The sequence below is a fragment of the Corylus avellana genome, chromosome ca2 (assembly GCF_901000735.1).
Source record: "Corylus avellana chromosome ca2, CavTom2PMs-1.0".
NCBI lineage: Eukaryota > Viridiplantae > Streptophyta > Magnoliopsida > Fagales > Betulaceae > Corylus > Corylus avellana.
The window spans coordinates 46,376,770-46,392,900 of record NC_081542.1 but is presented as its reverse complement, the minus strand read 5'-3'; the positions used below and the strand labels follow the sequence as shown (position 1 = coordinate 46,392,900).

The 16,131-nt window shown below is 37.3% G+C and overlaps 1 protein-coding gene across 1 annotated transcript; it reads left to right on the top strand.

The window, feature by feature from the left end:
* Positions 1–4,201: 4,201 nt before the first annotated feature.
* Positions 4,202–13,837, top strand: LOC132171893 (uncharacterized). Its single transcript, XM_059583305.1, has 6 exons — positions 4,202–4,454; positions 4,671–5,646; positions 5,750–5,955; positions 12,040–12,076; positions 12,691–12,758; positions 12,869–13,837. The coding sequence occupies exons 1-6, from the start codon at positions 4,357–4,359 to the stop codon at positions 13,344–13,346; spliced, it is 1,863 nt and encodes a 620-aa protein (XP_059439288.1). The 5' UTR covers positions 4,202–4,356; the 3' UTR covers positions 13,347–13,837.
* Positions 13,838–16,131: the final 2,294 nt, after the last annotated feature.

Sequence of the window (16,131 nt, the reverse complement as noted above, 5' to 3'; positions counted from 1 at the left end):
TTTCATACTAGGAAAACCTGCAGTCTTTGTCACTTTCCAATAACGTTGTGGATGTATAATATCTTATTTAGGGTTTTTTGTGTGGCCTTGTCTCTTTCATAATTAATAAAGAAAGAGTGGTAGAAATGTAGAATAAAGTCTCTACATAATTTAATAAAAGTAATTTTTGTGGAATTCTCTGCACACAAGAAAAATATAAACAAGAATCAACATCAAGAATAATTTAACGTGGTCGACAAGATTGCTTACGTCTACCGGGAACAATATTAACCATGTTTCTTCTTCACTACATAAACCAAAGTTAACAAAACACAATTCAAGTAAAAGTTAAGCAACAATACAGTAAATTTTAAGGCACATTAACCATAACAGAGCTATTAATCTGTTTTTCTACATATTATTTGGCTCGTGGAGTAAATGTGGACCTCAGAGATCAGCTAAGATATACATGAGCTTTGCCCAGGATCCAGTCAGTTCGGTGAAGCACATTTTAACGTATATGTAAAGGACAAATATAAAAAGGATATGATCATGTGAGCCATATGCAAAACTTCAAAATAGTTAAAGGCTTCAATCTATCCACACAAGAAAGGATATTATTTTTCCTAACTTATCCTCACAAATATGTGTATGGTGTTTAGGGACGGAAGCTGGCTCACTGCACGCGCCAGAGTGTGAGCCCCACGCGCCTGAGTGTAGATCTCACTTGCTGGCACATGTTCCCCACGCTTCGGGTAGTAGACTCCTCCGATCGCTCCTCCACCGTCACCACCGGCCTCCCAGCTCTCCATCGCCACCTTGCGATCCGCTTTTTGCATTGCACGCGCTAGAGCATGAGCACCACGCACCCGAGTGCTCTCCATGCCCCGGACAGTAGCTTAATTCTTTTGGCTACTCCTCCACCTTCACCACTGTCGTCATTGCTGGTTGCTGGGTTTTGTGTCAAATTTCCTCTTGTTTTTATTTTTTTGTTTTTTCCTTTGTTTTCATGTATTTCTTGTTGTTTTGTTTGGGTTTTGTGGGTTTTAGTCTCCCTCTACATTTACGGTTTAATTTTGTTGTGGAGACTAGTGCTTCTGGAGACAGTACTCCCTTCTCATTGGCTCTAAATTCGGATCTTACCAATGCCTTCCCTATATTTACTTTGTTGGATCGGGTCTTTGACAATCTCATCTAAAAACCAATTGGTGTCCAGTAAGGGAAGCCAAATCCTTTTATGGCATTCGAAATCGCACCCCGCAAGGCATGTTCTAAGAACTGTCCAAGTGAGCAGAGAGGCATTATTAAACCTCAACAATCCCTCCCTCAACATGACGCTCCCGCAACTTGAACCCATGACCTTGGCTTTGATACCATTTGTTGGATTGGGCCTTTGATCATCTCATCTAAAAACCAATTGATGTCCAGTAATTGAAGCCAAATCCTTTTATGGCGTTCGGAATCGCACCCCGCAATGCATGTCCTAAGAACTATCCAAGTGAGCTGAGCGACATTATTGAACCTCAACAGACTTCCTTCGGGTGGTTGATGTTCTGTGTTGGGAGTGCAGATTGGTTTGGACCTCATGAGGTTCTTACACTTGTAATTAGGGTTTGTAAATTTCTTGAGGTCTATGACTTTTCATGTACTCCTTTTGCTTTTAAAACCGCTTTATGCGGTCCCTTGGAGAGGACTGGGCTAATTATTTGGCCAATTTTTTATTTTGTTACTGTTACCTTCATGATTAATTTCTGTGTTTGGGTTTATTGTTGGGTTGTAGGGGAGCCCACTCATTTTCGGTATTTTGATTACTTGTAACCCTTCCCCAATTTGATTAACAAAAAATAACAAAAAACAAAAAAAAAGGGACAAAAGCTGGTGCCTCCTCTAGTGCTCGCGCGCGCACACACACACACACATATATATATATATGGCCTAAAACTTGAATTAACCCCTATTAAATTAGGTTTGACCCTTTATTCATATTTTGATCTTTTCATGGAAAATCTTAATTTTGTCCCTCATCGAAGAAATTCATAAAGCTTCTTTTTTTTTTTGGAAGAAGTTCATAAAGCTAATAGAAATGTAAAAGAATAGCGAAATAAAATAATAACACAAAAGATTTTACGTGGTTCGGTCTATGACCTACATCCACAGATAAAACTCTAAAGGCCACATTGTACTCTTATTCAATTGATTTATTTTACAATACAAATCATCCATAGTTATAGAGAAAATATATATGATATATGAATACAATACAAATAAGGTAATCAAATCACAAGGATTTGATTGTCAATTATAAGGATTTGATAATCAATCGATCACAATGATTTGATATGCAATTGCAACGATTTGATTGTAATTACAAATATATGGAAATATATTCTAACACTCATAATGTCATATTTTGTGGTTGAGGAGTGATAATTAGGACCACATAGAAGTTTTGATTGAAAATAGACTCCTTCAAAAGTTCAATGTGCACGGAGAAGTTCTATTAAAGTTACTATTGATATGTTACTAATTGACGTATTGTTATAGAATATAAACTAAATGATTAAATTCATCTATTTCTATCATTTTAAACTTTTAAGATAAGTTGTAATTTAACATATTATCAAAAGAGATCGATGTTTTGAATTCGAACATTGTCTCCATCATTTACCTCTCATTTTAATTAAATATTATACTTGTTGGCTCTACTAAAAGAGAGTTTAAACCTCACAAGTAATTATAGGGAAGTGTTAGAAAGCTTAAGCTTTTAAATAAATAGTGATTTAATATATATGGACATGAATACAGTCATCGTGAAGGCTCATAAAAAGTCCATTCAAGTCACCGTTGAAACGAAGAGAATCAACACTAAACTGAGAGTATGAAGATTTGTTTTCCAGAGAACGAAGATTTGTTTCCCTTTTATTTTATATTATTTTATGGTGTTGGGCCGAGCTTTTGGGGAGTGGACTTGCCATGAACGGGCTTTGCCCGCACTCAATTTGGGTGAAAATTATTTTCATAGAATCACCCACCAACCCAAAGTCACGAAAGGCTCAGCCTATTATATTTCTAATAAGCAAAACAATCGGGCTTTATGATCTCGTGGGCTTCGGCTCAATTGAAATCCAGTTAATATTGTTGCATGAAGGTGAACTGTATTATATATAGGAAATTTTACTATATTATCCCCTTGTGTCAAATTATATATTAATATTGTGAAAAATAATAGGACAAAATTGAGTTAGAAGAAATTATTTTAATTCCTTTTAATGTATTTTTAATATAAACTAATATATGTCATGCATTTTTTAAAAAAAATATATGAGAATTACGTGTTATAATAATAAATTAGATTGAGAAAATTTATTCTAATTTAAACTAAAATTTCTTAAAATTATTTACTAATTTAAACAGGGAAAAAGGAAAAAATAATTTTTTCTTTCCTAAAAAATTGGTATTGAATTGTTGATTTTTTGTTTTTTGTTTTCTAATTTTATGACTTAATTCTAAAAATGCTTTCTCTCATAAGGAAAAAAAGAACCAAAAGCTTTAAGTAAAAAATTAGGGTAAAGTTCACTTGACTCTCTTAAACTACTACTCTAATGACAATCTATCTCTTAAACTATCAATTGCGACAATTTACTTTCCAAACTATCAAAACAATGACAATGTATCTCTCAATGCTAGTAAAATGACGAAATTACCCTTACAGAATTTTCAATAAGACAAAAATATTCTTAAAAATTTGAAAGAAAATTAAATTTTAGTATTTTTGTTTTTTTATTTTAGTAAGGGTAATTTCATAATTTGTTAAAATTTGGGGTAAATTGTTGCAATTGATAGTTTAAGGGGTAGATTATCATTGGGATGGTAGTTTGAGGGGGTTAAGTGGACTTTACCAAAAAAATTAATTTCCATTATATATTTAAGATAAAAAATAACAATTTATGTAAGCTTTAATCAATATTTTTATATAATAGCTGCCAGGACCGTATGAGTAATCTGTGAAAGTATTGATCTTATTTTCTCATTTAATTATGCTAAGATATATGGCAGTGTCTATGTTGTTGTTAAAAAGCTAAAATTAAAAGGCTTATAAAACATTAAAAATACCAAATTCGGGAAAAAAAAAAAAAAAAAGGATATAATTTTCCAAAAGAGGAAGACACAGGGGATCGGACGGTGCACGCGGCACGATCTGATTGATAAGCAAAGAATTAGAGAGAGAAGCAGAGAAGGAGAATTGAGGTCCGTGAACCGGAGGAAATCCCCTCGTCCCCTCTCTTCTCTCAGAAGCATCAAACAGAAGAAGAATAAGAAGAAAAATCAAACTCACCTATACGCCGAGAGAGAGAGAGAGAGAGAGAGAGAGAGGAAATGTCGAAGAAGAAAGCGAGTGGGAACACGATGACTCTCAAGGACTTCCATGGCGGCTCTATCCCCACTGATCTCCCTCTCCCCTCTGCTCCAGGCGTGTAAGTACCTTTTTTTTACCCTCTTCTCTTCGATTCCTCTTTCTTTCTTATCCGTTCGATTTATTTCCTATTGCTAATTCACGCTAACAATAGTTAACCCTTTGATTTGAGCACAAATCATTGTTAAAAAAAATATCTCTAATATGAGCTACTGGATCTGCAAGTACAAACCCTAGTTGATTTTTTTTATTTTTGATCAATTGTTTGTTTTATTAGAATTGTGAGGCCGTCGGATCGTCCGGGTTACGAGCGCCCGAACGCGTGGGGAAACCCGATGGGGAGACCCGACCACCGCACTCGGCCGCACTCGTCGCCTGCGACGAGGCATTTCGACGATAAGACTCCGTTTCTCGCACATACCGTGCGCATTGGCCGGAACTTCGACGAAGATGAGCGGAAGCCCCTTGATGGGGTCTCTGCCCCCCGCCGGACTGTCAGTGATGAGAGCATTCAGGTCCTGCCTGCCCGTGCTGAGCCAAAGCCTGAGTATGGGGCAGTCGGGGGTTTATCGGGTCGGCAGGGGAATTCATATGCAGAGAAGGTCAACGAGGCGGCTTATGCTGGGGTTGGTTCACAGAATTTAGGTGGGAATGGTGGGCAGGGAGTTGGTGGGGCTTATCCGAATGTGTGGGCGGTGAGGAAGGAGGCGGCGGGGGTTAGTGAACCGGTGCAACAATCTGCCTGGTCTGGACCAACTGCTGTTTTGAAGTTGGCTCATGCCAGCGCGCTTGAGAAGGTATCTTCGGGTAGATGGCAATCGAAGCATTCATTCCATTCTCAGGCAGATATTGAGGTTGTTATGTCATCCGAAACAGAGAGTGGCTTTCAGTCCAAGAGTTATGTTAATAGCAGCTATGATAGGGTGGATGTTGTGGGTGTGAGAGAACATTATGACACAACATTGGCGAGGCAGACGGAGAGGGTTCTGAATGTTGAGGATGGGGTTCGGGTTGCTAGGAAGGAGTTGCCAGATTATGGACGGGCTGGGGCTCCTATGCATTCAGAAGTAAAAGAGAGGAACCCGGCAATTCTTATAGATAGGACTCAACTGGCTCATAATGATGGAAAACTTGGTGGATCTGAATTGCAGCCCCCAGTGCCTCCAGAACCATCAGAGCGACCTAAGTTGAAGTTGCTTCCAAGAACAAAGCCACTTGAAAGTTCAGAGCAGCCTGTTGTTGATCATACACAGGTATCAGCAAGGTTACTCTATGGGGATTTACTAATAATATAAGAAAAGGAATGTTGAGTTCACTTTGCAATCCACTTAGTTCCTGTTATCTCATTACTTGTAGGGGCATCAACGGGTGAGTGACATTGTTCATGCTGAAACTGTTAATGAAGCCTATGCAAACACGAATCCTGCAAAACCTAGCATAGCTAGCAGTGACAGTGGGAAGCAGGCTGTGGAGCGTTCCAAATTGAATTTAAAGCCCAAGTTGAATTTAAAGCCTCGGTCACAACCCGTTGAGCAATCAGAAGGAAACATTGAAAGAGAGAGGTCAGTAACTGATTTGTTTTTTTTTTTTTTTGGCAGTGCTCCTTGTTGTTGGTTCTTTCTATATGTATATAGATATTTGTAATTAGGATGACAAATACAACGGTATGATGCAAGTTTTAAAGCATACTCTCTGAATTAAACACTGAACTACAAAAAATTGATACTTTTTTTATTTTTTTTTTTAATTTTTTTGTCTATTCAAAGCCGGAGAGGGGGAATACAAAAAATTGATACTTCAGACATTAGAATAGCTTACTATCTTATGTACATCATGTTAAATTCGTATCCTTTAGTCTCTTTATTGAAATCCTGACTATACAGGTTTGAGAAGTCTGTATATGTAACTTTTAGAACAGCCTTGCAACTTTTAAAGAATCTTTTGGATGACCTTGAATCTTGAGCTGAGAGATTGTTTTTCCTTCGAAGTTATATTTCATTTGGGTTCTCTTCCCTTCAGTTGAGTGTGTCATACGATTTTGTATAAAATTTACATATTTGCATATGCTAGTAAAAGTTGATGTTGTCAGTCCTCTACATTACCTTTTTGGGTCTTTGAATGTCATATCCACAGATTGTTTTTATTGCACTATATATATGAGTTGTTATTATTACCTGCATATATTTTAAGTATGGAATCTACAGTAAGGGTGGAATTTTCCTTCAACCCAGTTTATAAGATTGTCATGTGTCCTCATATGCTTTTTTTAATAGCATTAACAAAGTTGGAAGAAATTCTATTAAAAAAGCATGTGCTTCTCAATTTTATTTTTTAATAGCATTAACGGAGTTGGAAGAAATTCTATTAAAAAAGGCATATACTTCTCGTATGTTAAGGGAAACATAACAATTTTATAAATTGGGTTGGAGGAAAACTCTGTCTTTATGGTAATGGTAATATTCTAACTTGTGGGTAGTCGAATATGAGCCAATCGGTTGCTATGGTAGTAGAGTGGCACGCTTATTAACAAATTTTGAATCAACTTGTTTTTTATTTCTTGCATTCAGTATGCTATACCATTTTGGTTCTTCTATTCTTGAAAAAAATATGACATGATTCAAATTGCAGTTGTTGACTACAAAATGGGGGTTTCCTTCTCCCAATCCCACCTCCAAACCATTACATGCATTGAACTCCAATCTATCCTTAATGGAAGAGGGTTATTTGGCAACATCAATTTAGTCAATTAAAAAGAGGTCCTCAAAGACAGAAGCAGCCGAGGAGCTTATGCATTAGCGTGGACCTCGGAAAGCTGTGTCTCTTGTGGTAGAGGATCTGATAGAAACAACGGCATCTCAGAAAGCCAGGGCTGTAGTCCTTAGGGACCCCTGTCAGCTCTTGGCTCGCTATGGTGCCTACACGTTTATCCGCACAGTTAAATACTTATCAAAAAAAAAATTTAGTCAATTTAGTAGTAGTATCAGGCTTCACTTGTTAGAACATTGTAAGTTTGTAACAATCAAAACATAGACAAGACTGGAATCAAAAGCCTTTGTTGGCCACTGAATAGGTACATCAATATGTAAAGAATAGCTTTTCATTGATTTTGCACCTGGGTTTGATTCATGTATTAGGGTGTTCAAGTTAAACTATCTGGTTGGGATGTTTTGCTCTATACAACTATGGGTTTTGTAAAGTTTGAGGAAGGTCCTATATTCTTTGAAATCATTGATCATAAGAGTTTTGATCTTGGTTTTAGAGGACTGATCATGAGAGACCCGGGTTATGTTTGGTGGTAACAACTATCACGGTGCAATTGTAGCTTGTGGAGAGATTTATTGGATTGTAGTACTCTTCCCTTCTATTGTGAAATCTCGATTATAAGTACACAAGAGAAACACCTAACTTGAAAAAGATAAAAGATAAAAAAAATATTCATAAAAAAAAAGAAAGAATAAGAAGTCATGAAAACTAGAAATATGAAAACAATTATAAGCAGTCATCCAATGGTATAGGGTATTGAAAAAAAGGCCCCTTTTTTTTGACAAGTAATCGAACAATTTTTTTAAAAGCCTAAAGCGCCCATAAGTACACAAAAAGTATACAAAAGGAAACACCTAACTAGAAATTTCAAAACCCCCTAAAAACACCAAGACAAGAGCCTCCACGTGCACACACGGCTAACTGCTCCACCATCCTTATGTACCACAAAAATAAAAAGCACCTGAAGGCCCACAAGAAGACACCACCAAAGAAGAGGCCTTTAATTCTACCAATGTCCTCTCAACGTCTTAAAAGCTTCGATAATTTTTTTTTTCCTCCAAATACACCACATTAAGCAGAACTGAATCATCTTCCATACTGCTTTACTTTGAGGACTACCATTCCACTAGCTGCTCATAGTGAAGCTCACATTCCACTAAATAGTACCTCCAAAAAATTTGCGTGAGAATCCTTTGCACACGCAATACCAAATAAAACTAGAAAGGCTTCCTTAAGGGCCATATCCCCTCACCAAAGATTATGCTAGAATCTAACACTGGATCCATCTCCCACCTCAAATTTGGTATGATTACAAAACTTCTCTTAACCCCTCCTCATATTCTTCTATAAACATACCCCATACAACCCAACAGGCTCACTAGAATACCACCCTCTCCATGAACTTCCAAATTTAGAGTTCACCACCACTCTCTACCAAGCCTATCTCTGAAGCCCATAGTGCCAAAGCCATTTCCCTAAGAGAACATGATTGAACCTCAGCAAGTTACTAACTCCCAACCCTCCCTCAGAGAATCTTTGTACAAACCTTGGACCCACTTACCAGATGATATTTTTGAACTCTTCAACTGGCCAACCCCATAAACAATCATGTTGAAGCTTCTCAATACGGTTTGCAATACTCATAAGTAGAGGAAAGAGGGGCGCATGAAGTGCATTAGTAAGTTGGATAGAGTCCTCTTGTTAAGGATAATCCTAGCACCCTTAAACAAATACAAGCTTCTCCAACTTGCCAATCGACGTTCTGTCTTCTCAATAACACTGCCCCTATGTGCTTGGCCTTATAGGAGGCTAGGAGACCAAGATACTTCATGGGTAGAGATGTAAACCCACAACCTAGAATCTTAGCCACCCCAGCCACATTATCAACATTTCCCATAGAACCAATTCCAACTTGGTTAAGTTCATCTTCAAACCCAACACAATGTCAAAACATAAGAATAAACTTCGTAAGTTGTGTAGATGATTTGGGTTAGCCCCATAAAAAGCAAAATATCATCAGTAAACAAAAGATAGGAGATATTAGTCCGTGTCCCCACAGAGAAGCATGACAACAGACCTCCACTCACTGTCGTTGAAATCATTCCGCCCAGGGCATCCATCACTGTGATAAACAACAAAGGAGACAAAAGGCCCCGTTTGCCTCAAGCCATAGGAGTTGCTAAAGAAGCTTGTGGGAGAGCTGTTCACGCAACGAGAAATGCACCGAGAAAATACAGTACGATATCCATGAGCATCATTTCCCCCCAAACCCGAAGCTTCTCAACATGTCCAGTAGAAAATTCCAATTAACATGATCTTAAGCTTTTTCTAAGTCTATTTTACAAATAATCCCTTGGCCTCCTGATCTCATTCTACTATCAAGACATTCATTAGCAATAAGAATAGGATCTAGGATCTACCTTCCTCTGATGAACGCATTATATGACTTAGAAATAATCTTCTCTAGCACCATCTTAAGCATGTACGCTCGAATCTTGGTCTTAGGTTTGAAATTCACTGAGTGCAAAATGCTTCTTGGGGCCATTGGACTAGGGGTTCGCCCATTGAATTAACCGAGGTGCACTTGCGGGAAACTCCTTGCCTAGGGCCTATGCACCCCCGGGATTAGTTGCAGCAAAGCTCCGGATACCTGGTGCCAAATAAAAAAAAATGTACGTTCGAATCTTAGCAATTATCTTGTAACTGCTACCCACTAGACTAAAAATCCTTGGGGTCAACGGCCCCTGGAATATTCATAATGAGGGCGAGGAATGTTGCATTAAGGCTTCTCTCTAATTTCACCATCATGGGCATCACAAAAGACCTTTATGATGTCCTCTTTCAGAACAACCCAACAAGCTTGGAAGAATGCTATTGAGTAATCGTCAGTGCCCGATATCTTGTCACCATTCATTACATTCACAACCTCCCACACCTCTCTTTGGTCAAAATTTATCTCCAACCATTTGCCTCAGCCTCCAATTCAACTGCTCGGTTAACAATTTTTTATAAAACAGGACAATTTTTATAGAAATTGTACGATCAATCAACAAGGAGTCCATGAAGTTCCTTCTTCTGTTGGATTAGCCATTGTGTGAAAAACTTAGTACACCCTCATGTAACCACAACACCCTATATTTTTGCCTATAACTCACTTCCTCCATGAGAGTATATCTTTTCTAAAATCTAACAATATATGCTTTCTTCATTTTCTCATCAAAACCTAAGGCCTTTCTTCTTCACGAACTTCAAAAACATGCAACTCTTCTAAAATGATCTTCTTCTTCCGTTCTACATTGCTAGACACCTCTTTGTTCCGTCTCTCTAAATTAGTTTTCAAGGATTTGAGCTTGCTTGCTAAAACGAAGCTCGGCAAGCCTTGGAAATGATAAAAGTCCAACCACATAGAACGCATGTCAACCACAATGACATGCCATTTCCTAAGATTGTCTATGGTAAATATCTTTCTTAGGGCCGCCGACCAAGCTAAAAAGCCACTCTCAACATCACCTTGGTCTGCCAAATACTCTTCCAAGGGAAAGGAAATGTTATCTTCACCTTCCCATCTTACTTTAATTGAATACAACAAATTGAAGAACGAGGTAAAGACATTCAACTCTCAATCGTGAACTACTCTAGCAAAACTTACGTTCTCCTGATTGGAGCCACCATATAGCTCCAAGTGAGCCGCTATGGAAGCATCCTTAGCCACAAGCAATATCACATAAATTTGGCAACGCTTCCTTTAGGGCCTTCTTCCCACACCAGATCTGAGGTGGGAGATGGTGCCAATGTTAGTTTTTGGTCGGGTTGGGTCAACCCAACGACTTGTTTATTAAACAGGTTAGTGGGTCGTGTTGTGTCACCCTCTTATTTCAATGGTCATATCATGATTGAAGGGTTTGACCTGTTTAACTAAACGGGTCGTGTCAGAGTTAACCCTTAACGGGTCGTGTCATGGTTGACCCTTAACAGGTCGACCCACGACCCAACCCTTCACCCTGGATTACCAGCCCTACTTTTTGGCATGATCACCTACTAGTTTTAGACAATTGTTATTTTGTATGGACTCCTTTCCCACAAAGTCTATTTGTTCCACTTGGATAATTTTAGCTGTTTAGGTAATCATGTTCTTGCATCAAATTTGGTTGCAGTATGGTGAGTCTCATTACAACGATTCTGAGTTGTTATGACTCAATATGTATAATTAAAGTTCATGAATTCACTGAATAGTTGGAAGCAACTAAAAATTCCAGAACGGGGAAATGGGTACAATATGTTGGGTAAAGTTCATGGAATCAATTGAAAGTGTGTGTTTTGGATGAGTAAGATACAAAGAGTGCATTATATTTGTTTCCATGTTGGTCTGCTGCACTGCTACATATGATTTTCACGAATGGTCAAGTATCTGTTCTTAACTAATAAAAGACCAAGTTACTTATCAAAAAAAAAAAAAAAACCACTAAAAGACCAAGCTAGCCTTATTATGTTTAACCAGTGAATTGGTGCAGCTAATTTTGGGATGCAGTCAACGGTGGAACCAAATTAGCATGTCCTGTAAATTCTTATCCAATTTATTTTTGCTTTCCTGACTTTAAGATAAGAAGCTTTTATTCTCTTGCTGTTAATGGTGGTTTGCAAAATCAAATATCTATGCATCAAGGGTTGTGCTATATTTTGAAATATAGTAGAATTTAGTTAAATTTTCTAATTTCATTCTCTGGCCGATCTTCTCTTAAGGAGAAGTTATCGTTGTATCATTTATGTGATTCATGTCTCCTTAATTTCAAAGAAGTGACATGTAATTTTATTTATGTGCTCTTATTTCATTGGATACTGGGCCTTCTCTCCATGATACTGAACAAATAATATGAGTGATGCAGGAATGCAGTATTTGGTGGTGCTCGCCCACGAGAACTGGTGAGTTGTTTTATTTAATTTATAATGTTGAATCTTTGTTGCATCTTCATGCTGTTGTGATATCATTTGTTCTTTGTTCTCTCTCTCTCTCTCTCTCTCTATATGTGTTTTTGTGCGTGTGGGTGGGGGGAGGGGGGTATTTCTATAAGGTTACTAAGGTTACATTGGTACGCGGAATGGCTATTCTATTAGAAAAATGAATAGTTTTGATTAGGAATGGAAAAATGTAGAATAGAATAGCCTTGGTGTTAAGCATATGATAAAGATCTAACAGTTGAAATAGTTATTCCCTTATGGGACATGAGAATGGCTATTACAAAGCTATTTCATTCTACATTCTTCTATTTTCAATAAAAACTATTTATTTTCTTAATGGAATAGCCATTTCGTGTATTAAACATAACCTAAGAGTTCGAAAAAAAAAAAAAAAATTATTCTCTTGTTCCCCTTCCCTTTTACCTCCTTTTACTAGTTACTAATCTGGATGGGTACCATTTATTTGTGTTCTCTCTATCTTTTTCTTTGTTCTTTTTTTTTCTTTCTTTTTTTTTTCCCCCCCTTTTTTCAGTGGCTTCATGCTCCCAGCTTGACAGTATTGCTGATCATCTTCTCAGGTTCTGAAGGAGCGAGGGCTAGACGATGTTGGGATCAACCATGACTTGGTTCAACAATCTGATAGGCAGTAATTTTCTATTCTTTCTCATATTGTCTTATTAGAACTCGCGTAATTGTCTATGCATTACCATTTAAATTGTAAATTAATTCTTACAGACCACTTATTGTTTTGTGAAGGATTGAACATAATGTTCCCAGGACTGAAAGAGTTCATGGGCATGCAATTCCTGCACATTACAGTGAAAAAACGGAGAATCCTCTTCTTGATCAAAGGACTGGGAAGAGATTGGAGAGGAAAGATCAGCGGCAAGACACTGAGAGAGTTGATATGCAGAGGAGGAACTGGCGTAATGAGAGCCGGAGGAATAACAGAGAGCCCGAGAAGCAGCAGCAGCAGCAGGTAGAGAGGCCACCTTCACCCGAGACTTGGCGCAAACCAGTAGAGCAGCCAAAACCAGCCTCCCCTGACTCCAGTGGTCTGCGCTATGGGAAAGCAGCTTCAGCCGTTGAGCTGGCTCAAGCATACTCTAGATCAGTCTCAGATCCAAAGACAGCCGATCGCTTTTCAGTCCAAAGGGGCCTTCCTAGCCGGACCCAAATGCCTTTTTCACGGCTGATGGGTCCAACCCCAAGACCTCAAATTAATGGTTACTGAATGTTTGAGTGGTTTGGTTGGCAATTGATAATCATTGTGGTTAGAAGAATGCGTGGTGATATAGCATTTGGGTATGTGCAAGCTGTGGAAGGACTTAGCAGTTCACCAGTGATGCTTCCTGCACCTGATTCTTTTTTCAGTTTCCTCTGGGAAAATGATTGTCATACAAAAAATAATTACAATATGCTACCCCACGGGTGCCATCTTCTCATTACAATTAGGCTTCTTATTTTTATTCCGTTTGGTTTTCTTTCATTTTCTCCTTTGACAAAGCTGTGTTCCCCATCTTTTTAGAGGAGAAAGTGTTCTGTCGTTGGCCTTTTATTTGAGAGTTTAGGGCACTGTAGCATGAGTTTACTACTACTATATGCATTAATTGTAGTAATACCCTCTGGACGATGGATTTAGACCATAAAATGGAGATAAACCTATTCCCTAGAGGACTAATGATCTGGCCTTATCATTCGATAAGAAGGATCTTTTTGTTTTTTCGTTTTTTGTCATGGCAGTGAAGTTAGCTTAATTCAATTTTTATTTTTTATTTTTTAACTAATGGTTGTCTAAATTATGTTACAAGTTTTAGGATCATACTTGGGTGGTGTTTTGCATTAAAAAAAAAAAAAGAAAAAAAAAAAAGAGGTACGTATATTGCTTTAGAATCTAATTTGGTTGTCTAATAATATGTTGGGCAAATCTTAGGAAATGCTCCTTCTTGAAAGGGTGAAATACGGTCTTGCATCCTTGCCCCAATTAAGAAGGTGGCTTCATATGACGCGGAAAAAGTGGCAATACCTGGAAATTCAACGAGAAGAGACTCTGGAGTACTGGATGAAATTCATCTCTTGGCTTTCTGTTTGTCAACCACTATGTCTATATCAATTGAAGTATGACTAGATGTTTTGAATCAGTCATGAAAAACAAGGAATGGTCCACACCACCGGTAATGTGGGCCATTATATGATTTATCATTTTTCCATGAAAAATGGAAAAAAAAGGAATGGCGTCATATGACGTGGAAAAAGCGGCAATAGGCAGAAATTTGATTTAGAGTAATGAATATAAAAATTTAATTACATACCTCAATTTCTATAAAAAAAAAAAAAAAAATTGAATGGACCCACGGGAATTTAAACTCACGAAGGAGAAAATGCCAATAGTTGAATGGAGAAAGGAATACTAAAACTACGATTTTGCAAATATCACACACATCATACAAGAAGAACGAACTCGAGATTTGACAATTGCCTTTTGAATTTGCTTTAAAATTGGTGTCTGGCATGAGGTGAAAACGTTTGTTTTTATTTTTTTATTTTTGTAGATATGATTTTCGAAATTGATCTTTATTAATAAGATAGTAATTGGAAATTAAAAAAAAAAAAAAAAAATTCTTAAGAGATTTACGAATAGATGAGAAATACTAAACATCCCAAATTTTTGTTCCAAAAGTTGGTTCTTAAATGATGTGTCATCATTCCATAAGTTAGTGACACACTTCTCAAAATAATAAATTTCATAAGATAGTGACACATCATTTAGGAACTAACTTTTGAAAACAAAATTTAAAATGTATAACTGGAACAGATTCATAGGGAGACAGGGGATGGCCATGGCCTCTCTGCAATTCCCCCCCAAAAAAATGTTTATGTGTAAACAAAAAAAAAAAAAAAAAAAAAAAATTTATAGGCCATGGCCCTGCCCCAAAAAAAACTATATATTTTAGTCCTGCCCCATCCAACTTTCTGGATCAGTCCCTGTGTAACACTTCTCATTGTTGAATGGTAGCTTCTTGGAATGACAAAGACAAATAGCAAATAGCAAATAGCAAATAGCACTAAGTGTTACTGTTTCCCAATTGCAAATGGTGGTGTAGTTTTTTTTTGTTTTTTTAGTGTTTTAAATATAATAAATATAAGACAAGCTAGGACTTCTTTAAAAAAAAAAAAAAAAAGTCAAACTAAAACTGTTGACGTGTCAAACTAAAACTCCCATCCCATATTCCCATACTCCAGTCCGTAAATCAAGGCTCAGCTTTCAATGTAAAAAAAAAAAAAAAGTCTATTAAAAGTCTCAGTCTCTCGGTCAGTCAGACGTGTCCGATTCGTACGTTTTGAATTAGTGAAACGATTGTTTTGAAAAAAATAAAATACGTAAATGGTCGTCTTCAACCTCTATCTTCTTCAAGCTGGTGTTCTGGTTTGACCTAATCAAGAAACTGCCTGGAACAGTAACAAAACATAGGCGTGACTCTTGAAGCCTAGTCGTCTTGAAAAAAATTTGCCTCCTAATGAGTATTCTTCCATGGGGAAGGGGGGCCCCCTGCTCATTTGTTTGTTTGCTTAATTTCGTGCGATAAAATTCTTCAAATTTTGACTATTATTTAAGAATTAGAATTGTTTAAATCTTGTTTATTTTAGAGTTTATAATATTTAGACGTTCGTTAAATTTTTTTTCATTTATTATATCTCACTTAATTATATATGAAGATGATAAAATCTGAATAATTGCATTAGAAAATGTGCATTCTTTGCCTTCCACTTGCAAAGCTGGAGGAAGGAAAGATTGCCCCCCCCCCCCACCCCCCCCCTCCTCGTGTGACCTGTATGCATCTCAGCGCATTCTCCGTAGTTTACTTCAGACTCAGAGAATTAGTTTTGAAGTTGATAATACTTCTTCATTTATTCAAAATGGTTTCCGCAACTTTTCTTTCTTAAGTTGCTTGAATTTTAGTGAAATTTATGCCAATCTGTAGAATGTGTAATTGACGTGTCAAAAAAGTCGACTATAT